The sequence below is a fragment of the Nelumbo nucifera genome, chromosome 1 (assembly GCF_055504915.1).
Source record: "Nelumbo nucifera cultivar China Antique chromosome 1, China Antique-T2T, whole genome shotgun sequence".
NCBI classification, from domain to species: domain Eukaryota; kingdom Viridiplantae; phylum Streptophyta; class Magnoliopsida; order Proteales; family Nelumbonaceae; genus Nelumbo; species Nelumbo nucifera.
The window spans coordinates 193,314,009-193,341,130 of record NC_142649.1 but is presented as its reverse complement, the minus strand read 5'-3'; the positions used below and the strand labels follow the sequence as shown (position 1 = coordinate 193,341,130).

General features: G+C 38.0%; 1 protein-coding gene across 6 annotated transcripts in view; it reads right to left on the bottom strand.

Moving 5' to 3' along the window:
* The window catches only part of LOC104611888 (WD-40 repeat family protein / beige-like protein), a 171,056-nt gene extending 145,853 nt beyond the window's left edge, over positions 1–25,203 (bottom strand). For 3 of the 6 annotated variants that reach the window (XM_019200170.2, XM_088895733.1, XM_088895734.1), the window contains exons 1-6: positions 24,865–25,203; positions 22,026–24,155; positions 17,339–18,126; positions 14,887–15,597; positions 10,657–10,791; positions 8,835–8,939 (exon numbers count right to left, since the gene is read on the bottom strand). In XM_019200170.2, the coding sequence (XP_019055715.1) occupies positions 8,835–8,939; positions 10,657–10,791; positions 14,887–15,597; positions 17,339–18,126; positions 22,026–24,099 (3,813 nt within the window). In that variant the 5' untranslated portion in view covers positions 24,100–24,155; positions 24,865–25,203. Of the gene's footprint in view, positions 1–8,834; positions 8,940–10,656; positions 10,792–14,886; positions 15,598–17,338; positions 18,127–22,025; positions 24,251–24,302; positions 24,366–24,864 lie in introns of those variants that run through there. The other 3 variants (XM_088895732.1, XM_088895731.1, XM_088895730.1) reach the window with 3 other exon arrangements.
* Between the last annotated feature and the right edge of the window lie 1,919 nt (positions 25,204–27,122).

Below are 27,122 nucleotides of genomic sequence, written 5' to 3'. Positions count from 1 at the left end.
GATACATTTTTAAGTATCTAAGGACTCTTTCTGCTGCCTCCATGTGTGGTTTCTCAAGAGAGTGCATGAATTGGCTCAGGACCCCAACTGAATAGGCAATGTCTGGACGGGTCATGGACAAATAAATCAACTTTCCCACTAACCTTTGGAATTGTTTCACATCTTTCAGAGGTTCACCATCACAGTCACCCAATTTATGATCAACATCCATAGGAGTATCTGCTGGCCTTGCGCCTAACTTGCCTGTGTCTTATAACAGATCAAGGGTGTACTTCCTTTGAGAAATGAAGATGCCCTTTTTTGAGCGGACAACTTCAATTCCAAGAAAATACTTTAGAGGACCTAGATCTTTTACTTCAAATTGCAATGAATTGTTTCAACTTTTGTATTTCTGAACTCCAATTTCTTGTAATGATGATATCATCCATATACACTATCAATACAACAACCTGTTCTTGACACCTCTTCACAAAGAGTGTCAGATTGTTTTAAACCATAAAGAGACTTTCTCAGCTTGCACACCTTATTTTCACTTCCCTTGGCACAGAGTCCAGGGGGTTGAACCATGTACACTTCCTCCTCTAGGTCACCACTTAAAAAGGCATTCTTTATGTCCAGTTGATACAATTCCCAGTCAAGGTTAGCAGCTAATGATAGAAGAACTCGAATTGAGTTCATCTTAGCTACTGAAGCAAATGTCTCATCATAGTCAACCCTGTACACTTGTTTACCCCTTGGCTACTAATCTTGCTTTGTACCTTTCAACTGTCTCCTCCGCTCTGCGTTTAAGTGTAAACACCCACTTACACCCCACGGGGTCTTTCCCCCTTGGAAGATTGATGAGAATAAAAATTATCATATTTTTATCCCTTAATATTCAGTCTTTTACACTTATTTAGTACCTAATTGGACTCACTATTCTTGTATTTCGATTTAGGGTGCGAAAGAAGGCGTTAGGTAAAAAACAAGGCTAATCGGGTAATTTTGCACAGTTTCGGTGTCATGCGGTAATCTGGGTATAATTCTCCCATCTGAACTCCAATTGAGATGATTCAAGATGCATTGGAAAGATAAGGAAAAACTCTACAACTTTCATGTTTTGAGTTTTGATAGATTCGGACGGCATCGAGGTCAAAATCGAGCCCGAAGTCTAAGACAATTCGCAGAGAAGCCCAGTTCGCAGCAGAAGCCCAGTTCGCAGAGAAGCCCAATTCACAGAGAAGCCTTGTAGCGGCCCAATTCGTTGAGAAAGCCCAATACGAATTTAGCATGCATGAATAAGAATCATCAAAGAGTCCTATCAGATTCAATTTTCTGCTATATTTCTAGAAAGATAAAAGAGATTAAGACCAGTTAAGAGATAGGAGTAGATTAGATCTAATCTAGGCATTATCTATTAGAGAACTAAACTCCCAATGAAGAAAGAACTCCTTAGAGGAGCAGGAGACAGCTCCCTCCTAAGTCTATAACAAGGGGGCGGACTAGCACCCAAGGACACCATCAAATCCTCCAAGAGAGCTTCAACCTTCAAAGAGAGCAATCAGCAACCAAGGAGGAAGAAGCAGAGTTCGCCCCCTCTCATCTGGAAGCTGCAATTTCATCATGAAGTGTCTGTAAGGTTTTAATTTCTGGTTGAAGGGATAGAGAAGTTTTGATTCTATAAACATTGTGAGATCTAATTGATTTTTATTTCAGTTCAATGTTTATGGGTATTCATATGTTTTCTGCGATTTCCTGTAAAGATTATTTTTATTGATTAAGCAAGAAGGGCCCCTTGCTCATTCAATGAGAATAATCTATGGCCGATTGAACCTCCAATTTCGTATATGATTGGTAGGTTTAATCAGGGTGGCAACTAACATAAATTGATTGCAAAAAAGTTTTCGATCTATGTTAGGAAGATATATGATCTGGTTTAAACGGTCCGAGCTTGTGAGATCGCTGACCAGAATTGGGTCTCTCCCCTCTTAATGCTATTAATAGATTAAATCCTAAGAGCTTGTTTAGGACTGTCTATTAATAAGAGAAGCAATCAAAGAGCTTGTTTTGGTTGTCGAATAATACGAGTAGAGGCTGGCTGTTAGAGCTTGTTAATGGCTATAACCAATTTATTCGTAAACATATGAATTTATCCTTGCATCGAGGATCAATGATAAGAATCAAAGCTGAACTTTTCCCTTCAACTAGAAGCTATTGTCCAGCGATTTGATCTTTGCTTTCTGTTATTTTCTTTTATTTCATCTTATCTTCCTTATCTTAACAACCCCCTACTTCGTTTACTTGGAAATAAATACACCCAATCCCTGGGGAGACGACCTTGCTCATCACTATATACAAATTATTCACTTCGAGCAAGACTTTTTATCTTTGGTTGGATTCGACACCCACCATTTAAAAAGGCATTCTTTATGTCCAGTTGATGCAATTCCCAGTCAAGGTTAGCAGCTAATGATAGAAGAACTCGAATTGAGTTCATCTTAGCTACTAAAGCAAATGTCTCATCATAGTCAACCCTGTACACTTGAGTGTACCCCTTGGCTACTAATCTTGCTTTGTACCTTTCAATTGTCTCGTCCGCTCTGCGTTCAATTGTAAACACCCACTTACACCCCACAGGGTCTTTCCCCCTTGGAAGATCCACCAATTCCCAAGTTTGATTTTTATGGAGGGCATTAATCTCCTCCTTCATAGCATCTGTCCATTCAGGGTATTTTAAGGCCTCTACAACATTTCTGGGTACAAGGATGCAATCAACTGTAGATAGGACTCAAAAAAGACACATCCATAGAGACAAAAGACTTATGACTAACGGGATCAAAGCACTGGTACCCTTTTTGAGAGGAGGGATACCCCAGTAAGATACAAGGAATGGACTGAGGGTCTAACTTACCACGAGACGGAGACAAATCATGGACAAAGGCATGACAACCAAATACTCTCATGGGAATGGAAAATAAAGGGGCCTAAGGGAACAACAACTGATGAGGGGCCATGTAGTTCAGCACTCTGGAGGGCATGCACCATCGGCACAAAAACAAGGCCAAGGGAAGAGCCAACACACAACTAAGAAGCAACAGTAACACCAATAATAGCCTGGACAGCAAAATATAGGAAGAAGAAAAAACCCAAAAAAAAATTAGAAACACTCCATTAAAGGCATTGAAATAGCCTCAAACTAAAATCTGAATTTTTTGTGAATTTCCTTCTGGAAAAGTCATAACAAATCACAGAGGTTTCACATGAAGGTGAAACTTATACCAAAAAATCCCTAAATTCATGGTGATTTGAACCATACCAGTTTCAAGGATGGTTGCCACCACTTGTACGGGCTGCTGATGTCATCCGGTGGTGGTTTGATGTCAGCAAGGTTAACAGTTGTAATATGTTATGTACTAGCGGAGGGGTATTTCTGGCATTTCCCTTATCTATTTGTTATAAATTGTCACCTTAAGTATAAATACCAACTTAGGTGCTGCTAGCTTCTTCTCTTCTTCTTTCTTCTTCTCTTCCTTCTCTCTCTTTACTTTGTTTTTCCTCTTTCTGGATTACATGGTGTAGGAGCACTGATCCGGGCCTAATCTTCTCAAATCGCGTTCTTCGTCTGAAGCTTATTTTTCTATTGGAAGAAGAAGAAAACTCCTCCAGACTGACCTAAACTTATAGTCTTCCCTGTTTTTCCTTTCTCTCTTGGTCATTGAACCAAGGAAAGGTTCTGTGGTGATTGTTGCGACAGCCGAATGAATGAGTAGCATTCTCTAGGGCTTGCACCTAACTTTTATGGACTGTGGGTTGTGAAATCACTACTATACTCCAGGTATGTACTGTTACGTTCATATCAAAGTGTGTGATAGCTGTAAATGTCACAGTTTGGAGTTGTAGGGGCTGGTTGTCACCTTTCTATAAGCTAATGTCTATTTGGCTAGGGTTTGCAGACCTACAGTTCTCTGAGCTTGTTTCTTGAAGCTTTTCAAGTCTCAATTGGTGGAAGTATTGTTGTCCTCCTTGTTTGGTGTGTTGTTCTCTATTTGGGTGGTTGGTTAAACCCCTATTTGTACTATTAACCCCTTTGATGGACTGAATTATCTGGAATGGTCCAAAGGAATTAAACTATATGCCACAACTAGGGGGAAAGCTGGTTACATAAATGAAAAGGTTAAAGAACCAAAATTTGGTACAGCTGAACAATAGATGGGACCAAGAAAACAGCATGGTTATGTCATGGCTTTTGGGTTCTATGCTGCCTCATATAGAGAAAAACTTCATATGGGCTGATATAGCTTGTGAGATTTGGGAACAAGTCAAGGCAACCTACTCAGAACAGAGACATTATGCGAAAATTTACCAGCTCCAAGCAGAATCATCTACTTGTAAACAAGGAGACCATAGCCTATCTGCATACTACTCAGCCCTTACCTTTGTATGGAAGGAGCTAGACCATTATCAGACCATTGAATGGAAGAATGATGAGGATGATAAAGCCTAGAAAAAATGTGTCTCCCAACGAGTGTTTGCTTTCTTATTGAGGCTGAATCTTGTTTATCAGCCACTTCGGGTGCAGATATTGGGAAGTAGAAAACTTCCCTTAATAATAGGAGGTATATGCCTTGGTTCAATCTAAAGAGAGTACAAAAAATCTAATGAATGTTTCTGAGGGGGAGCAGCTAGTTGCCCTAACTGCAAGAAGGGATAACATTGGAATGAAAAAGGGAGAATCAAGGAAAAATCATGACAAGGATAAACTATGGTGCACACTGCCAAAGGCCTAGACACACCCGAGAGACCTATTGGGAGTTGGTGGGGAAGCCCAAGTGGGCAACCAAAAATCAAGATATATCAAATAAGCCTACTCAGAAGAAATTTACCTCTACAAACCAGGCTGCATAAGATTGTCAATCAAATAATTTGACTACTATTACTTTCCAAGAGCATTCAGTTGGTTCTGACCCTAAGGAAGACATCATAAACTCCTTTAGAGATCACTTGGAACTATATGGTAGGACCCTTGGAGAGATGGATAGGTTTGCTCCTACCCCTTCTACCTCTTTTTCTTCTACATTAGGTAAAAGTGCTTCTACATTTCATGTGTCTACCTATGTTCTAGATTCCCCTTGGATCATTGACTCAAGGGCATCAAATCATATGACTAGTAAGCCAAATTCATTTCAAACCTACACCCTTCTCTCCGGTAGGGACAAAGTGAGACTAGTTGATCGGTCCTCCACTATTGCTAGTCAAGGATCTGTATATCCCTTTCAGATGGACTTTTTTACCCCATGCCCTTCATGTTCCCAAACTTCCTATTAACTTGTTGTCCATTAATAGTAAAGGAGATATGGTTGATGGCCTCTACATCTTGGAGAATAAAGTTGTTCCTACAGTATCAGCTCCTGTGAGTCTTATTAGTTAGTCAGTGAGTCAGTTTACTAAAAGTCAAGTGTGGTTGTGGCATAATCGCCTTGATCATTTGTCCTTTGAGTCTTTGAAAGTTATGTTTCCTGAAGATTTTATGTTTGTTCATTACTGGATTGCAATGTTAAACATGTCAATTAAGCAAGCATTGTAGAACAAATTTTCCTTCAAGTAATAAAAGATTTGTTTTGCCTTTCCATGTTGTGTTTTCTAATGTTTGGGGCCCAGTGAACATACCCACTGCATGGTACAAGTATTTTATCAGCTTCATTGATAATTATTCCAAATACACTTGGATATATCCTATGCATTTCAGATAAGAGGTACCCAGAATTGTGATAGATTTTCACTGCATGGTTTTTAACTCAATTCTATGTTGAAGTTCAAATTTTCCAATCGAATAATGAGAAAGAATACTTTCATCATGATTTAACTGAATTTTTTACATCTCATGGATCTCTTCATAGAAGCTCTTGTGCTAAAACACTACAACAAAATGGTGTTGCCAAAAGGAAGAATCGACATCTTCTTGAAGCTACCAATAGTATGATGCTACACATGAATGTTCCCAAACGATTCTACGTTGATGCTATGATGGTCGCGGCTTATGTTATCTATTGTATGCCATCACATCTCTTACAATACAAGGCCCCACATCAACTCCTTTTTCCCCAATCTCATCTATCTTCTATGCCATTACGTGTGTTTGGTTGTAAGTTCTTTGTTCATGACTTGTCTCCAAACTGGGGTAAGTTGGACCTCAAGTCTATTCCATGTATTTTTTTTGGGTTATCCATCTTCCCAGAAAGCAGAGGCAGAGCTAGGAAATTTTTATGAGGGGGGCCAAAACCTAAGGTAGATTGAGAGGAGGGGGGAGGGAGAATAAATATGGATGGTCATAGGGGGGGGCCAACCCATTGGGGTGGGGAATGGGGAGGGGAAATTTTATATAGAATAGTAGGGATTTTTGGGCCATAGGGGGGGGCATGGCTCCCCTGGGTCCCCCTAGCTCCGCCCCTGCCAGAAAGGCTAAAAATGCTTTAATCCTATCACACATAAGTACTTTGTATCGATGGATGTATCCTTTTTGAGTCTGAACCTTTCTTCCAGGCATCTCCTCAGGAGGAGAATAGTGTGGAGGAGGAGATGCAAGTCCCTCAGGTTTCTCTTCTTTTTATTCCTGACTCTTCTCATTTTCATGTTTTCCTAAGGTGTCATAAGGGACATCTAAGTTCAAAGGGTGTGGGGAGCAGCTAGAAACTATACATCCATCTTCCTAGGAGGTATGTTTCTAAGGATGTTACCTTCCTTGAATCCTCATCCTTTTTTCATTCACTTGTCCTTCTTTTCAGGGGAGATTGCCAGTTAGGATCAAACTCCACTCTACCTTCCTATTCCTATTTCTATGTCTACTAGTTCTTCTACCTCTCATCCTTGTAATGAGAGCACTCCTTCCCCTCCTCCTCCACCTTCGGTGTATCAGTCTCGATCTTAGCACAAGTTCTTCTTCCTCTCATCCTTGTAATGAGAGCACTCCTTCCCCTCCTCCTCCACCTCCGGTGTATCAGTCTCGATCTTAGCACAAGTTCTTCTTCCTCTCATCCTTGTAATGAGGGCATTCCTTCCCCTCCTCCTCCACCTCCTGTGTATTAGTCTTGGTCCTAATAGCAATTCTTCATCAAGTGCAATAAGGAGAGTCTTGAATCTGAATTCCCATCACAATCTAATCCCTTGAACACATGTAATTATGAACCTCCTAGTACTTCTATTACCGAACCTAATCTTTACCTTCCTATATTGCCCTGCAAGGGAAAGAGAACATGTACCAAGTATCCTATTACTAATTATGTGTCATATGATGCTCTCTCACCTTCCTATTATGCCTATATTTCTGCCATCTCCTATGTTTCTATTCCTCACAGTGTTACAGAAGCAATGCAATCTCCTCACTAGAAGGAGGCTATGAACAAAGAGATGGAAGCCTTGATAAGGTCCCTATTGGGTGTAAGTGGGTGTACAGACTTGAATAAAAAGAAACAAAAAGATTTATTTTCTGATGTAATTTCAGAGAGAAAAGAGAAGAAAGATCAATCTAGGACCAAAGAGAAGAAGAGAGAAAGAAAGGGTGCAGTTCATCCTGTCTAGCCGCCCCACTAATTCTTATTTATACTTGTAACTTAAACAATAGACAGAATTCCTCTAATACCCCTACTAACTTCATAAGAAACAAAATAAATAAAAAAATAATGGCCTAACTACCATAACTGCCATGAAATAACATAAGGAAATAAACAAAAATAAAGTGTGGGACCACACACTAACTATCTCTACATACACTATTAAGCACAAAGATTATGATTCAATTGAGAGGTATAAAGCTTGTCTTGTGGCCAAGGGATATACTCAAACCTATCGCATTGATTATCTAGAGCAACATGGGCAGCCCAAGGCCTTCAGGTGTAGGGAGAAGTATTTAGAATGATAGAGGTACTGTAATGGCAATGTACCTAGGTCCAAAGGGGAACAGGACTCATTAAGGTATGGGGTCTATATTCCAAAAGGCAATTGAATTAAAGATTAACAAGTTAATTAGAGAGGGTGATTTGAAGTTGGTAGTGGATGGTTGCTAAAGAAAGAGAAGGCTTTATCAGTTTAGGAATGAAATTAAAAAAACCAAATGGTTAACCAAAGGCTTACAAGTGCAGATACAACATGTGCAAAGATTAGCCAATAGTATGCAATTATCGAAAAAAAAAAAAAGATTAGCCAATAGTATGGCTGATGCATTGGCCAAACAAGGGGTCAATAGGGGTAAGTTTTTTGGGGCTTTGTTGTCGTCAAGGAACCATTTAACCTAAAATCTTAAGCTGCTAGGCGAGATCCCGGAATAGGTTTTTATTATCTAACATGCCCTATTGGGCTTAAAGAGTAAACAAGCACAAGCCCACCCATACCTTGTGCTGAAATTTAATCAATTATAATGGGGGTGACAAGGATTGAACACTAGACCACTTAGCCAAACAGGCTCTAATACCATATCAAGGAACCATTCAACCTAGGCTTAAGCTTTTAAGTTGAACGGTTCCTTGACATGGTATCAAAGCCTGTTTAACCAAGTGGTGTAGTGTTCAATCCCCATTGTCCCCATTAAAGCCTGTTTAATTAAATTTCAGGAGTTGCCTGTGCTTGTCCACACTTCAAGCTCAATGGGTTTTCATGTGAGGGGGCATGTTAGAGAATAAAATCCTATTCAGGGATATCACTTAACAGCTTAACCTTTTAGGTTAAATGATTCTTTGACAGTTGTAATACATATAAATGGGGGAGAGACTGCTGACATGCTCTCCACTGTTGTAAATTTCCTGTACACTTTGTTTATAAGAAATGAATGAGTTCATGGTTATTTATCAGAAAAAAAGTTCTACCTCATAATTAGAAATAAGAACCTCCAAAATCCACTCAGGCCACTCTTCCATATTAGTAAGGCAGCTTCTATTCTCCGGATGACTACAAGCCAAAAACAAAATATCCTGAAATCATAATGAAAGAAACAGTTCAGAAACAAAGCTTATTAGAAATCTGGCAAGGTTCTTTGACAAGTGAAAAGGAAAGAAAGGGTTGGAAGAGTATTAATAGAAAAACACGCATCTATATACATGGAAAACCCCTGAAACTTTTAAATGGCCATCACTTCTATATTCTGGCTATTCACTATAAAGACCCTCACCATGCCATCATTGTCAATGTGGTGTTTTTCTTAGAAGAGATTATGGTCAATCAGAATTGTTGAGAGATATATTGTATTTGGGTTTCCTTTCAAGGAGAGTGTTAGAGGTTACAAGGATGTATGTATTTATGGAAGAGGGGTCTGTGTGTAATTCATAGTTTTCAAGGCACCAAGGCGAGGCTGGGCATTAGGGGGGGGGCGCCTTGTCACCTAGGCGCCTAGGCGATGGACTTTTTTATATAGAAAATATAGATCCTAGGGTAGTTTCCTAGGTACCATAGCCATATTTCCTTAATAATTATTCATAATTTTCATAAGAAAAGTATAGAGTTCATGTTAAAGTATAGAAAATGTGTTGATTAGACAAAATTTTAAGTTCTTCCTTACTTAATGGTTCAGGTTTTAAAGTCTCCGAGGGTTCAATACAGCATTTAGCAATGTCTATATTGATTAAATCCTAACAAATAAGAAAATAATAAAAACAAATTAGTATATAAACACATAAAATGAATATTTTAGTTTAATAGTGCCTATTTTATAATTATAATGTCAAAAATAAAGAATAAAAAAGTATTTTACAATACATAGTACGAAACTGCTTGAGGAAACATGTTGAAAGATATATTGTATTTGATTGTATTTAGGTTTTCTTTCAAGGAGAGTGTTGGAGGTTACAGGGATATATTTGTAATGTCAATAAATTTTGGGGGCTTGTATATCTTTAACTCTTTATGGGAGGAAGAAGGGTCTATATGTAATTATTTGGTATTTTGCTTATTTAAGCCATTAGTTGCGTGGGATTAGGGTCGAGTGAAAGTGGACATTTTGTATCTCTTATTCTCATAGTAGATGTTTTCCCTCTCCCTCTCTTCCTGTGGATGTAGGCTACCAAGCTGAACTACGTTAAATCTTGGTGCTTTCCCTCCTTTCTATTTTCTTCTTGGTTTACTATTCTTCTTTCCTGCTAGTTGACAAGAATAAAGCAGAAGAGCATTCAATCAAGTTCATATGCAGAAGAAGAGTTCAAACTTTCCCAAGTTGTTTAATGGTCTCATGTAATAAATTTATGTTTAGAAAGTCAATAATACAAATGCCATCCTTTTTCTATTCTTTTTTACATCAATCCTACATGGCACCAAGGCACAAACCCTAAAGAGAAATATTCCAAGAGAATAAATTATAGGAGTACCATAGAGATGTTGTCTACTATCATGGAAAATACACTAGAAGTTAAAGTGGATTATTATATAACAAATCTACGACTAGCACTTTAGTTATCTGAATTACCAATCTATGTGTATTTGCATTTATCATCTCTTAGAAAATCATTAAAAAATGACAATACACATAGAAATTCATCCTGGACTACAATCAGAATCAAAAACATGTACAATAAATGTACTTTGAAGGGTCTAAAAATTCCATATAGTCATGCTATGCAAGTAATAGAAGCGCCATATACAATCACAATATTTCATAAACAAAATTTCTGCAGATTATACAAGCCAGGAAAGGAATACCCGTATGGCACGAATTTGAAATGCCCCAGATCCATATGGAAGTGAATGGAGAAGAACCAGCAAAAGCTGGAGATGTTCAAAGTGATGGCCAGAAGCATAAAGGTTTAGCCCATCATCAGTTGAAGAAGCATTTATCTGAAAAAATGTATATACATGTGATTTGAGATACCATCTTCAACAAAAAAAGATCTATAGTAGTAATCAAGAGAAATAAATGATATAATCCAAGACAGTCTTCAAAAAAACAAGACACAGTTTTCGTCAATTAAGTGTTAACAAGTCATGCATTATGTGTCAAACAGTGATTTCAACCTGCAGTCAAACCAGTTATTCGGAACTGCCGACCCATCACCCAACCAGAATCCCAGGTCTGTTTCACTACCAAATCACTTGACTGCAAAAAAAAATGTAGACTTGGTCAATAACCAGGCAATCTGGCCAGTTGAACCACTAATCTGTTTGACCTGGTCAGCGGGTCACTGTTCAAATATTCTTTTTTTGATAGATAGGGTCACAGTTCAAATATTAGTTTTCGTTTTTTTAAGCCATTTCTATCATTAATAAAAATCATTCTTATTTATTACACTTGTTTTTGCTTGATAATATGAACATATAATACTAGAGATCCATTTTTTGTACAAATTTTCTGTTTTTCTGTATTTTTTGTATTTTCTCTATTTTTATATATTTATTATTTAATTATGACATTATGGATTGACCAATTTGACCTGGACAGTTGAATTGCTGACCTGCCACCTGGACAAAAAAGAGGTTCCATTTTTGGGTCAGTTTTAAAATCATCATCATCATCTAAGCCTTATTCTATACAGGGTTGGCTACATAAATCCCGTTTTTCCATTTTGTTCTGTTTAAAGCTGAAAATTCAAGCCCTAGTTTGGAGAAAAGAGAAGAGAAAGTTCTGCCGCCCATTATTACATGCATGGACAAGTATGCCCCTACTTAGGTGGCAGCAAGATACATAAGTTCCACAACATATCTTCAAAGGTCCAATGATACATATCCCCAATTCACCCAAGGACATAGTTGTCAAGCCGCATTTGCCTACAATAGGTCCAAAACCAGGAGCACCGGATACAGCCCATTTGAGGTAGTATATGGGGCCAATCCCCATAGCATCCTTGATCTTACTACTAGTACTTGGCCAGGCCAAATTCATGACAAGGCTGATGATATGGTGCAGAAGCTTAAGAACCTCCAAAAAGAAGTTCACAACAAGTTGGAGGTAGCCAATGCTAGGTGCAAACAGCATTTTGATGGAAAGAGAAGGAGAGTAGTATTTGATGCGGGAGACTATGTTTCGGCCATTTTAACAAAGAACCGTCTACTGGTTGGGCAACGTGGAAAGCTGGCACCAAGGAAGGTTGGACCGAGTGAGATAGTTAAAGTTACCAATGAGAATGCCTACAAACTAAAACTGCCCAGCCATATACGTACCCATGATCTCTTCAATGACAAACACTTGGTTTCATATGTTGGTAATCATTCAAATGATGATTTGAATCCAATGACGGATTCTCTCCAACCTGGGGAGGATGATGCGGTACAAGAGAAGCCCAATAAGTTCTATGCAAGTTGGGACCACTCCAAGACACATAAGAAGCTAGAATGACGGTATTGATCCAACTGAGTAATTAATTACCAAGTTAGCACCAGCACAGAATTTTTATCTTAGTTTGAATTTACCAAGTTAGCGTCAACGTGGATTTTCTATCTTAGTCTGTAATTACCAAGTTAGCATTAGGTCGTGATTTCCGAATTTTTGTTAAGGCTTTCTTTTTGAGGAGTTTTAGTAGGTTTCTATTAAGGAGTGTTATCATAGATTAGGAAACCTTCTTGTAGGAGCCATAAGGGTGTAAGTCTATTAAGGAGTGTTATTTTAGCTTTAGTTCTTTTCTTTGAAGCTTCTCCGAACGTGGTTTGTTTCCGTACTACGCCACTAACTCGTCTCCTTTTGCACTCCAAACATGGTTTGTTTCCATACTGCACCAATAAAAGGAAATTTCATTAAACTGAAAAACAAGATTACAACATAGCCCAAAATATATGATTCCTTCCTACCCCGTGTTTAGCCAGTGCATCATCAAAGCAATTAGCATCTCTTTTTACCCAAGTCAGATTAACTTCCATTCCTTGTGTCAACCACTTCAACTTTCTTTTTTCATGAGCATAGTCCTACCATCCCATCTCCTCCTCCTTTTGAAGCTAGCTTATAACGAACTTTGAATCCCCTTCAATTATCAATTTAGAGGTGTTCAATTCCTTGGCTTTTTGAATTTCTTCCATAACAGCTAAAATTTTAGCCCTCAAAGAATCTCTCACACCTATAGGACCTGAAAATAGAGTAATGATTCTGCCTTCATCATTTTTGAAAACTCCTCCTTTGCAAGCTCAAAGAGGGGTATCTTCATTTATCAAAGGAAATACATCCTAGATCTTCTTCAGGGTACAAATAAACCAGGAGTAAAACCAATTGATTCTCCTATTGATCTTAATCACAAGTTGGGTAGGTTTACTCTTCCAAAAGCATGGACATCTAAAGGTAGAAATGTATATAGATGTTGGTTGAATTGGGTCTATAGATGATAGGAAATCTACCAATGGATATTGCACTTTTGTGGGTGGAAACCTTGTCACATGGACAAGTAAGAAGCAAAATGGGGTTGCAAGATCTAGCGCAGAAGCAGAATACAAAGCTGTCCCATGGTGTTGCTGAAATTTTATGGATAAAAAATCTGTTAAATGAGTTGTGATTTTTTGTTGACAGTCCTATGTCATTGTATTGTGATAACAAGGCAGCCATCAATATTGCTAACAATCCTGTTCTACATGATAGGACCAAGAACATTGAAGTGGATAAACATTTCATCAGGGAAAAGATTGTGTGACAAGTTGGGCATGATTGATATCTATGTCCCAACTTGAGGGGGAGTGTTAACAGTAGTTATAGTATGCCACAGGTAGGGGTGCAACTTGGGCGGGCCTAACCCAAGCCTGGACTGACCCAACCTGAAATTTTACATGAGATGGGCTTGGATTTTTTGTCCTTAGGCTGGGCTCATGTCTAAGAAGTTAAGCTTTTTATTTTTTGGGCCGGGCCCGAGCCTAGCCCTCAGGTAGCCTGAGCCCGTCCCAACTATACACATTCATACATATATATGTATATATGTAAATTTTGCATATATATTTACATAAATATTTGTAATGTATATACATTTTTTATTAGCTTTGTATGTATATACATTTGTATACATATTTACCTATATACGTACATATTTGCATACATGTTTACATATATACATACATATATGTATACACATTTACATAAATGCATATATACATATATAATTTTAGAGCGGGTTCATTGGCCAACCTGAGCCCGACCCAGGCCCGAGCCCAACCCGAGTGCATCAAATTACATTGCGGGATAGGTTCAGGTTAGGAAGATCGTTCTTGACCTCAGGCTCGGACCTTAAGCCCAATTTTTAGGGTCGGGCTTGGGTTGACCAATAAACCTGGCCCAACCCGCCTCCCCTAGCCATAAGGGCATTTTTGCTTGTACTTACTTTTTTATGCCGCCCTAATATAAATAGAAGTGTTGGCACTACCAGCCTATCTTTTTTACTCCAAACCTCTCTCTTCTCTCTTCTCTCTTCTCACTTCTCTCTTCTCTCTTCTCTCTACTGTTCTCTAATCTTTTTCTACAAAGAAAACAGGTTACACATTGAAATACATAAATTTTAAAAAATCAAAAATCAAAAAAAGGAGAAAAAAGAGAGATGCCACATCAGACTATTCCCAACTATATGGGGTCGGCTACATGAATCTTGATTTTGCCATTCCATTCTGTTGAGCGCCATAACCACATAAAACATTTATCAGTTATTGATTAAAACAATTAAGACATATTTCCACAACCAAAGATTAGAAATGCCTATCCAAAATAATACCAACAAACAAAACTTATGACAACATTATTAAGGATTCAAGTTTCCAGAAAGTATATCTCCATAATGCATAATCCAAGTAGTTTGAAAGATAGGGTGATTAGGCTGCATGAGAAGTGGAAGCATGGTAGGAATTTTACATAAACATATGTTTTTTATCAGCATTTTAAATAAATATACGTTTCAAATGGAATTTGTATTATTATAACAATATTAATGATGATTATTAAGATAAACCAAAAAATAAGCAACAATGTAGTCATACCGATGCACCCAATAAAGCTAAGTAGGCATTGTTAGTCATAAGCCTCTTTGGTGCCGCTTGGAAAGCCTTTTGTAAAGCAAAAAGTAGAAGAGAAACTTTATCATCAAACATAGTACCTCCTCCATCATGTAGTCCATTACCCAGAAAGCTACTTGTCATATTTGTTGGAGCATGTGAAACAAATTTTAGATGCCCTGATGCCACTAATACACCCAAAAGACTGATAATCCCAACAACTACTCCATCACCATTATCAACATTATAGACATTATTCCTCGCACTCTCAGCACTTATTGAAAAGCTTATACCACCCAAATTCTTCATGAGTTGACGCTCAGACATAGATGGCATTCTTGCAATGTTTGTGCCCATGGAAACTGCAGTGTTGCTGCCTTCACTGTCATAGGACTGTGACTCTGAACTCTTTTCATCAGAAGCCTTCTCCTTTTCCCCAATAGGTTCTAGATTACCATCCTGACTTTTCTCCTCAACTCTATCAGCACGTAGTTCAGATCCCTGACTCGAGATGCTTTTATCATCTTCCTTGTTAGAATCTTCTGATCGACAGTCACCAGATTTTGCTTCTCGTTGCAGCAGAACTAGAAGTGTTTCTATCCCTCCACAAGAAATAAAAGATTCTGCAAATGTGTGCGCTCTGGATGTATTTGGCTGTACCACCAACCTGTAGATTAGATGCAACACACGTGCAACCTGGAAAACCACATTTCTTAGGAACCAATTCCAAAGAAAATTGCCATCCCAAAGCTACTAGAGAATTTCTTTCCAAAAGAATCGTGGGCATCATAATTCATGCCAAGGAATTCTGGATATGCATGACAAGAACATGGTTTCGTTTCAGATCATGAGATTATATGTGCAGGTGATCTCAAGAAAAATGCGTCAAGTAAAAATCTTTATCCTGTAAGCATAGAGTTTGAATAGTATTTCCAGATATGATGGAACTTAAAAATATGAAATTTCAATAGTTCCAATTATAAGATATTGAATTGTTTCATAAACTAAAATCTACGTATTGCAAGTTATCCAAACCTGCCCAGAGCAAGCCCCCATAGAGGCAAGTTAAGGCCATGTTTGGCTCAATTCCCATTCTTTCTCATTCTTACCCAAGATGAACTTCTAAAATGGACAAGAATGGGTAAAATTAGGCAGAATGAGAAAATATTGCTATGAACCAAACACTTTTTTCCTATGAATGAACTCTTTTCAGACTGACAAGTGTCCTATATTGCTCATTTTCATTCTTCAAAAAAAAAAGTGTGCCAGTATTCATAAACCCCCAACCTAGGTCTCCAAAACTGTTGGCATAGATGTTTACCAGTGGATGGTTGATCATCAATGTTTACCAGTTGGTAGATGTTTTGTGAAAGTACTTTCGTAAAAGTGCTTTTATAAAAGTACTTTGGTAAAAGTGCTTTCATAAAAGTGCTTTTTATAAAAGTACTTCCATATAAGTGCTTTAGTAAAATTACTTTTATAAAAGTGCTTTCATAAAAGTGTTTTTATTAAAGTGCTTTTATAAAAGTACTTCTATAAAAGTGCTTTCATAAAAGTGCTATAATGTAAAAGTACTTTTATAAAAGTGCTTTATGGAAAAGTACTTTTATAAAAGTGCTTTCATAAAAGTATTTTTGTAAAAGTGCTTTCATAAAATTACTTTTCATAAATTTACTTTTATAAAAGTGCTTTTGTAAAAGTGCTTTCGTGTAAAAGTACTTTTATAAAAGTGGTTTCATGTAAAAGTACTTTTATAAAAGTGCTTTCGTAAAAATAGTTTTGCAAAAGTGCTTTCGCAAAAGTAAACATCTATTGTAGCAGTTTTGTAGGTAGAGTTTTCTCAAAGAATGAAAATGAGCAAGGTGGGGCATGATTATTTTTCATGCTGCAGGCTACTCAATTTTGTGCTATGGGGCTGATTTTTCATTCTAAAAAGAATGTGGCCCATGGAAAGAATTTTGTAACCAAAACTCTAATGTTATTCATTCTTGCCTAGAATGAGCAAGAATTAAAAGAATGAGGCCCAGAGCAATGAACCAAACATGGCCTAAGTTGCTAAGCCATATAATCTGCAACTATCTCCTAAGGCACAGAGAGGACTAAGCTGTTAGTAACCTCTTCGTTTCAGCATGGACCCTTTCACTCTATTTTATTATGCAATTATCAAAAAGAATGTTTTTTGATACACCCAAAGCATGGGTTCTAATGTTCTAACTGAACCAATAGATTGTGACAAGTCAATTAATACTAGCAATGACTTCCTGTTTCATTACTTCATACTTTTTATATCCCTAGGAAGAGCAAACATAACAACTGACGTGACTAGATAGGAAATAAGAGCAGATTAAAGAACATTAAGAAGATTAAACAAAATATCTACCAACTCTTTCGATCCTATGGAAAAGAAATCTTTACAAGAAAATTAAAGACATCATACCTGATTAGGTTGTGGGCAATCAACCATGAACCCAATCAAACAATGAACATCATCAACAGCAAGTGACGGAGGTGCAGCTCCTACTAGGAGTTCGATAACCACCAAAAGCTCATCCACCAATGCATTAACTTCTCCAATGGGACGTGGTCCCTCATGCAGTGAAAATGTATTAACAGAGTCCTTTTCACGAATGACCCAATAGCACCTCCTGCAGCTATCAAGAAGCATCTGCATGGCATTTGCATCTCGCATTGCTGATGATTCAGTGAACACCATGTCTGCAATTGAAGATAAAAGCTTCTTCTGAATCCCATAATTGCATAGGCTCCAGATTTTCAGGTCCAACAACAATGTACTAAAAAGCTGCACTTTGAGTGCGTAATTTCTTTTCTGTGATTGACATAGAGAAACAATTGCTGCAACAAGTTCCTCATCTCCAACTCCATTTTGTTTTCCAAGATCAATTAAAGACAGAGTTTGCAGCAAATAATTTAAGATTCTTGACAAAAGCTCAGGACCACTTGTGCGGCACAACTCTTCATTATTTCCTGGGTGTTGAATAGCCATGGTAATAATTCTAAAAATTGAAGCAGAAAGATAAGCTGTGGCTGAAGACAGTGGAAAGTTCCCATATTTTGGTTCCAAGCTATCCTTTTCAACATTGCTTACTGTCAAGGGAAGCAAAGACATGGGTCCTCCATAGGCTAAGGCCCACATGGACTCTACAGGACGCATTCGTGTAGCAACATAAACTTGCCCAAGAACCTCAGCAGGTCTTCGATGTGTTCCTGTCGTATTATAAGAGATCATTTCTTTTTCCATTTGACAGATAACAAATATTATTAGTTAAACTACAAGTCTATAATAAGGATGAATAAAGGAGAAACGTTTTATAATCAAATGTCCATCAAATTCATTAAATACATAACAAAATATGTATCCATCAAATTCATCTAATTAAATCTCCTAAGCTGATTTAATTAGAAGTTGGAGTTCTATAGCTGTGTCCTCTCCCTCTTCCCTTGTAGTTCAAGAGAGTTGGTCACACCACCTCAGTCCAGGATGAAATTAAATTTTGATGGAAGCTCCTTAGGTAATCCAGGTCCTTTGGCAGTTGGGGGTGTTTTCAGAAATGAGGAAGAGTTTTGGCCCTTTACTCGGGCCCGATTTGGGTGGGAGATTCCTTAAGGGCAGAAGCCATGGCCTTACTCCAAGGCCTGAGATTGGCAAAACAATGGGAAATGCAGCACTTAGAAGTAGAGGTGTCAATTGGACTGGATTTGGTCCAACCCGATCCAGTCCAATGTGAGTCCACTTACAAATGGACTGGACCCAATCAGTCCAAATCCAATACAAACCAAATCCAATTTAATGGATTGGATTGGATCCAATCCAAACTGAATGAAATATCAAAAATTATATAAAAGCACTTTTGGCATTGAAAAAGCACTTCTGTAAAAGTACTTCGATAAAAGTATTTTCATAAAAGTGCTTTTACAAAAGCACTTTATTGAAAGTACTTCGTAAAAGTGTTTTTGCAAAAGCACTTTTAGAAAAGTACTTTCATAGACTTTTATAAAAGTACTTTTGTAGAAGTGCTTTTGTAAAAGTACTTTTAGAAAAGTACTTTCATAAAAGTATTTCCATAAAAGTGCTTTTGTAAAAATTCTTTCGTAAAAGTAATTTTATAAAAGTACTTTCATAAAAGTGTTTTTATAAAAGTGCTTTCATAAAAGTACTTTTGTAAAAGTGCTTTCGTAAAATCTTTCATAAAAGTGCTGTTATAAATGTACTTTCTTAAAAGTGCTCTTATAAAAGTGCTTCCATAAAAGTGCTTTCATAAAAGTGTTGTTATAAAAGTACTTCTATAAAAGTGCTTTTATAAAAGTACTTCTATAAAAGTGCTTTTGTAAAAGTACTTCCGTAAAAGTTTTTTTGTAAGTGATTTTATAAGTGCTTTCATGTAAAAGTACTTTTATGAAAGTGCTTTCATAAAAGTACTTTTGTAAAAGTGCTTTCGTAAAAGTACTTTTGTAAAAGTGCTTTTATAAAACCACTTCTGTAAAAATGCTTTCATATAAGTACTTTTGTAAAAATGCTTTCGTAAAAGTATTTTTATAAAAGTGCTTTCGTAAAAATACTTTTCATAAAATTACTTTTATGAAAGTTCTTTTGTAAAAGTGTTTTCGTAAAAGCGCTTTCATAAAAATACTTTCATAAAAGTGATTTTATGCTGGCTTCAGTTTTGGTTGATTTCAAATTGGACAAGGGTTTGGCCTCATGATTGGATTATTGGAAATTTGGTTTAGGTCCATTTCAAACCAATAAAAATATGGACCAATTTAATCTGGATTGACCCAATCCAATAATTATGATGGACCATTCCGATTTGATAAGGTTTGGATTGGATTGGATCCAAACCAAAACCAGTTGATCGACACCCCTACTTAGAAGTGGAAAGAGACTCCAAGCTGGTAATAGGGTGGATGCAATCTAGAAACCCGGGAGTGGCCACTTAGACAGCCTCTGAGAGAGATTGTAAACTTAGCAAGGGAGCTTGGGGTGCAATTTAAATGGGTAAGAAGGTCAGCAAATGGAAAGGCTTGCACTTTAGCTAAGCAAGGAGTTAATAGGGAGGCTTTGTTTTGGGCTTGTTTGTAAGGCTTTTTTGTTTTGGGTTTCTCCAACCATCCTGTAGGTGGTGATATTTGTACTCTTTATTTAAATTCATCAATGAAATTTACCGTTTCCTATAAAAAAAGATTTGATTTTATGAATATACTAAATATAATGAAGTTTAAATACTATGAATTTCATAAAATGAGTTTCAGACTTATTCAGCCAAAAACCACTCATAACCATGAGGCATGCATATTTCAAATCAGTGGGATCAACTACCATGCAGATTTGTCTTTATAAACATACTAAAAGCTATGGTGTTTAAATATATAAAAAGATAGTAACTTGCTACAAACCAATTAGGATAATTTTTTGCTTTCCTTTTTGGGCCTGGTTTCAACTAGTCCTTTCACAGAAAGGTTTATTGAATCTAACAAAACAAAATAATCACCATGGTTCAAGGACAAGATAAAATTTAATATTCCTATGAATGGAAGAAATCAACAACCATATCTGAGATAGGTCAAACATACCAAGAACAGAACAAGTTCTCAACAAGAATAGTCCTAGCCAATGGAACTAATAGTATTTTCATAACATTCTATCCACCCAATCCAGGACCAAAGGTAGACTTTCAGTAAGGAGTAGTTTGATAACAGCTGAAGTGACTGAACCGAATGAGTTATCATCTTATCTTTTAGTGAATAAGTTGCTAAGGAGGCTATGAGCTCCTTAACCACTAAATGCATTTCCAGATTTAGAAATACCTTAGGCTTCCATTGGGGGCAAGATGTATTTCCAGATCTATTTAGGACCCTGTTGTGGAGAGGTTTGATAAGAGGCTGGCTACTTGAATATCCAAGTATTTATCAAACAAAGGGTGGTAAGCTCACTCATATTAAGACTGTTCTGTCATCTTTGCCAACGTACTCTGTCACTGCTCCGTATTTCTTCTAAGGTGGATGGGTTACATGAGAAGCATATTAGGGTTTCTTGTGAAAAGGGTGGAAGGATGAGTCTAAAAAAAAATCTTGTCTATTAAAATAAGTGGAAAGAACATAATATAACACAACAGGGCCCCAAACATAACACAAGAAGGCATCATTTGTGTGTGGGATCTGCACAACCCTCATCATATTTTGGTCTGCAATCCAAACAGCAGTGTTACATGGACATGGACATGTTAAGCAGACTTGGACACGTTTCCAGAGTTTGACTCAGCAAGACCAAGTTACCTATTGAAATGTCTACAAAAAATATAATCCATTAAAATAGCCCATATTTCTTCTATACATACTGTTTAAAGAGTATAGAAGAAATCTCTCTCCCATTACATTAAAATTGTGCCCAAAACATTTAATTATATTTCTTCTGAATGTTTAAACGGTCCATATATCTAATGCTTTATAGAAAAAATGGTATTCATTGTACAAATTAGTTATTCATTTATGTCAAATAAGCAAGGAGAGAAAGAAAATGTTGCATAGAACTGTTCCTCAAGAATAATGGAGTGCCAGAATCTGATACATGTCAGAATCCTAGATAAACAGCGTAAATCTAATCCCATCTCAGTTTAGGACAATATCTTTCTTGTCAGGGAATGGATGTTGTTCATTCCCAACAATGTATGTTCTTTCAGGGATGTCAATTTGCATGATATATAATTTTCTTAAGGTAACTTATATATGAAAGGGAAAGGGAAAATCTTAACAATAAAATACCACCATACTTTATATTTTTCAAGTTGTACCATAGATCTATCAAAGAGCAAACACCTTAGTGCTTGCTCAACAAGCAAATTGTAGAGGCATTTCAAATTAGATGAGTCAATCAAAGTTCCCATATTTTCCGGTAAGAAGGATAAAAGGCTTATAACAGTAACTTGTGAAAAGAAATTAGTGAACCAAAGCTAACAGGGGAGCAAGGCACCTAAAATTTGTAATTAACATTCTTTGCAAGCAATAAAATTCTGTTCTTACCATTCAAAAAAAATTAGTTACTTGCAAAAGAAATTAGTGACATATAATTGATTTTCAAAAATGCAAGTGAACATCATTCAATAATCAACCTGCAGCACCAGAGGGAGAAGCATCTGGACAGAAACGCCCACTGAGCAAACTGGGGTGATAAAGAAGGTGCAAGCTTCCTCCAATTTCTGCATCCAAAACTGAGCTTTCTTCTGCCAAACTTCGTAACTGGTTATTTGTTGCCATCCATGGTAACCCTGCCCCATTGCCAAAAGAGGGCAGCGCATCACCTCCCCTAGAAGCTAAACGGCCCATCCTCTCTGGGCCAATAGGCTCCTTAAATATATATATAGGACCCATCTCAGCAAAAAGTGGACATTGACGGCGCCGCCTTTGCAAGCCAGCCATGGTTGGAGGAGGATTTGTCCCAATGCAGCAAAACGCAAGAGGCTTGGATATCCGGGGAAACTCGAATGGACGACTTTCATACAAGGAACCATCAATATACAGCCTTAACTCACTCTCTGCCTTCCCAATTAGCCCCTGCCTGCAAGTATGCTCTAGCCCAATAAAATACCAGCACTGTGGCTTGAATGCATGAGTAAAATGCAGGGAAGCTTTCTTTCCCTTGCCACTACCAGTTTCAACAACCAAAAACTGAGCATGAAAATATGCTTCCACCCCCTGATTATCAGCAGATAAGAAACTAAACAACCTTGGCATGTGTGCCGTACCTTCACCAGCAAGTGCACTTGCAGCAGCTGCAGCTGACATGGCGGAGGATTTTCCAGATTTTGCTGCAGCAGCTGCAGCAATTGCTGCAGCAGCCGTTGCAGTATTTAGAGTGTCTGCAAATGACTCTATGTAGATCCATGTTGCAAACGCATAACCATTGGTGAATGGCCAACGGCTCTCTCCTGGACCAAGTAAACCAGAGCTTTCACCATCAAACTCAAATGTACATGCTGGACCTCCTGTTTCCTTCCCACCCACAGCTTTTTCCAATGCAAGAATCAAATGGATTGCCCAGCCTGTGGATAGTGTCTTTATGATTACCTGAAGCCACCTACGCAGATCAATTACACTAAGGGAATGTGCTGCTAGGTAATAGATGCAGCGGCACAGAGGTGTACCATCCCAGTGAAACTGCCCCGTTGAGCCAACATCCTGAAGAAATATGTTCTCTGCTGATCCCAGAAGAACTCCTAACAGACTAGCTGTGGAGCACATAGATCTGTTTCTCGTGCAAGCTCTCAATATTGCCAGCAGTCCTTTAACCATACGTGTTCTTGGAGACATTAGACCGTCCCCGTCACCTTCCCAGGGAAGCCAAGGAATCAGCTCACCTGCTACAATGGCAGCCCTTGAGTTCAGCATCACACTAGGAGGATTGCTATCTTCACCCTCTTCAAAAGATTCAACACCGCCCATCGTTGCAAGAAGTGAATCCACTACCAATACAGCTATGCTCTCAACTTCCTCTCCCCTCCCAAAACTCTCCTTGCCACATACAACACCCTTAAGTTTCTCCATGGCTTCAGGTTTCCCCATAATAGCTGAATCCACTAAATGCAACAGTTCTGGTGACACATTGGGCATAACAGGTTTTGGCCTAAGTTTTGTAGGGGAGTCAACAGGTGAATAGTATACAGGTGAAGTGTATCCAGCCTCTCCATAGAAACCCGAGGAGTCAAAACTAGCTGAAGAAAGAGACTTTTTGATAGCCAACTCAGATTGTCTCTCGGACATGGGACTCGAACTATGCTGGTCTTGCATCTCACCACTAATAGCAACGTCTAACTGTGCAACAGGTTTCCCAGTAGAAGACTCTAAGGCCTCCTCGTTGCAAGATAATCTGTTCATGCTATCCAAGTTAGAAGACAAAATTGTATCCACATTGCCCTGACAGTCCGACATATTCCTCTCTTTATCTTTCAAGGACGCATGCTCAAACCGGTCTTCTTCATCACGTTGTTCGCCTCCGTCTCCAGAAGTTATCCCTGAATTCACAGAAATCAATCCTTGCAAGCCCCGATTAATTTCCGGTTCATCCCTATCACTGTGCATGTCGTAATATGCTCTTCCATTTTCCCCTCCGCCAGTTTCATGGACCTCCATGCCCATCTCAGAGTCTTTCCCAGAAACTTCTCCTGATTCCTGTCTATCTTCCTCCATCCTATTGTTCTTGACCTCGTAATCTTTCTTTTTTTGGTAAAGAAGAAATTCTTGACCTGGTAATACTCATTCGGATTATTCTCAGCAACTGAAGGAACAAAACGACAAATATACACTTTTAAACTATACAAGGTTGGCCTGAAATGGTACAATAATTCTGAAAAATAAGCAAAGGTATAACCAGAGCTATGACTAATGCAAACCTCCACTCCTCAACTAAAATTCGAACAGCTGCTAATTTGAAAAAAGCTAATCTCCTCTACCGACTACCGGAAATGACAATTTGGCAAATGAGGTAAACAGAGAAACAATATTCATATGCAAATTAATCCAAAAGAGACGGAAACAACTGGAGCAAATCAATGGAGATCGACATTCATGTGGGTTGTCATCAAATGCCAGAAAATCAGAGGTAAAAAAGAACTATCAAGCTGATTCAGTTTTGACTCAAAAACAGTGAAAGGCATAAGAAATTTGCATCATAAAACAGGGTCTATCTTCATAGAATCACACAAAGAAGAATCTACTCACTAATCCCCTTGAAGACCAAACAAATGCAGTAGACCAATAAACAAACTTCAAAGAAACAACGAAAACAAGAAATGAGATGAAACCAAATGGTGGGCATTGATTTGAACCTAGTTGAAGACCCAGACAAAGGGGAAAAAATCAACTTCAATATAAGACTCCGAATTCCATAAAAATGAGGAAGCGCACACGAAATAACAAATCCAATGAAGAAGACAGAGATTAGATAAATAATACCTTAAAAAAGGATCCTGAAATTCGACTCTGGTTTCCTTTATTATTATTTTTAAGTAAATGTCTTGCAGGATAACATTGAAGAAGATGTTTTGTCTGAAGTTTTTGGAAAAAAAATTGTTAGTGAAAATATTGAAGGAATAGAAGAATCGATCAAATCGGTGGATGCGAGATTTTCCAGAGTAAGAAGAGCATCAGAAGGGTCGAAATAAGAGGCGAAATGAGCGCGAGAGGGAAGGCTCGCCTTCCTTCTATATCCGCACAAGTGCGAGTGTTTTGTTCTTAGAAGCCCTAAACAAATTCCAGGTCATAACTTGGCAACAGATGGCCAACGATGAGAGCATCAGTCAAAACAACAGGGAAAAATTTTATGCTTGTTCCAGCTTTTTTATCTTCTCTTCCAATCACGCGGTTGGGACCTGGGAGTCGGATTTTTGCGTATTCCCGATTGGCCGTTTCCAAAGAAAAGGAAAATCAAATGTGATTGGATTAAGCTTCATCGTGTCTCAAAACGCAACAATGCTCGAATCGTCTGTTTCTTCGTGAAAAAACGCTTATCTATTGGTTAATTGGTTTAGAACCTGGGAAACTGCGACAAGCATATCACGAAAAACCCAACAAAACTCATCCACCTGTCCCAATTTCGTATGTGAAGATTTGACATGAACGACCATAAGCAATATCGATGGGATAGACTTGTTGAACTTCGACTTAATAGTCCCAAAATACTCGGAAGAGAAAAATGGAGCCAATGACAGCTGATACACCATTGTAGAAACCAGAATTCCAGCTGGGTCAAAGCTTTTGGCAATTATATATGAAGATCCTTTTGGGCTTCCCGTTGATCTGGAATCGTGGTTTGATGGCCCCGAGAGGATGCAGACATAGCCCTTACGTTCTTGTTCAGTGTCTAGACATTTTGGTTTACTTTTATTCTAGGGTTTAATCATTTCTAAGGTCCTAGGGTTCATCGTTCGGAGAACTGAGGATGATAAGTGGGCGTTGAAGTGATTGAAGGGACTGTCAAAACCGGTGAAACAACCATGGTAACTGGATCTTGGAGATGGCAGACCAGAGAAGCAAAGAGTCTGGTAACCATGATTGTTCTTTCTCTTCTGTCATTTTAAAAATATATATCAAATTATATTAAACATTCAGATCAGAACTACAAAGAGTTTCTTGTGTTTGGTCACGGAACAACGAGGGTTGCTTGGCGGGGCGGTTGTGGTGGTTGCTTTCATGGCGTTGTACACGACCGTAAGTGAACATAGATAGGGGAGACGAAGACAGTGGGATTAATTAAAAATAAAAATAAAAAAAATAAAAAAAAGGCAAGAAAGAGTGGGACATCATATTCGAATCGGGTATAGGTAGATTCAAATTTGATTTTTATATCCAATTTAATTCGAAGGAGTACGGATACACCACATGCAGAATTCTGAATTCTAGCCCCTAAGTACACGACGGGATCTGCTCCTCACAAATGGGCGCCTCACATGCACATGTGGGAGATGTTTCGAATGTACGATAGGATATGTGTGTGAGGTGACTGTGAGGCGCCAAGTGTGAGGAGTTGATCTGGTCTCCCCTACTATTAGCCCTCTCCCCCCTTTAAACTACGTCGTGAATTTGACATCAATTCATGGTTATGATGCATTCCCCCGTACTATGGGGCTACAAAATTCTAATATGTGCTGATTGATCATTCTCCTAATTTAATTTGATATTTATCATATATACGGATTTATAAGTTTTACATAAGGAAGTCTAGAAATTTATTTTTTAAAAGTTACTTTAATGTAAAATTAACGAATCTCTATTCTTGGCCACGTCCGATGACTAGACCATGCTATGTCACGATTGTAGGAAAGTAGCAATATCACATCTCCGCCCCACAACACCCCATAGCACATCACCGCCATGTATTGGGAACATCTCCCGATGATAGTGCCAATTTTTATTATATCATCATCGGGAGATGTTCTCAATACACGACAAGGATGTACTATGGGGTGTTGTTGGGCGGCTCCATGTGGGGCAATGTGAACTCCCACTAGTCGTGTTCAACTTGGAAATGATTCTGGAATTCTTGCCCATGCAAATTTTATCCACATAACATCGCAACTACAAAGCTACATATGGAGAACATCTCATCCTCCTAAATAGTATTATCCTCTACACTTTGAGAACATCTCATCATCGAGACTCCTTGAAAATCGGGTTGCTTTGGAACTCTTATCTCATTATTCTAACGATAATAA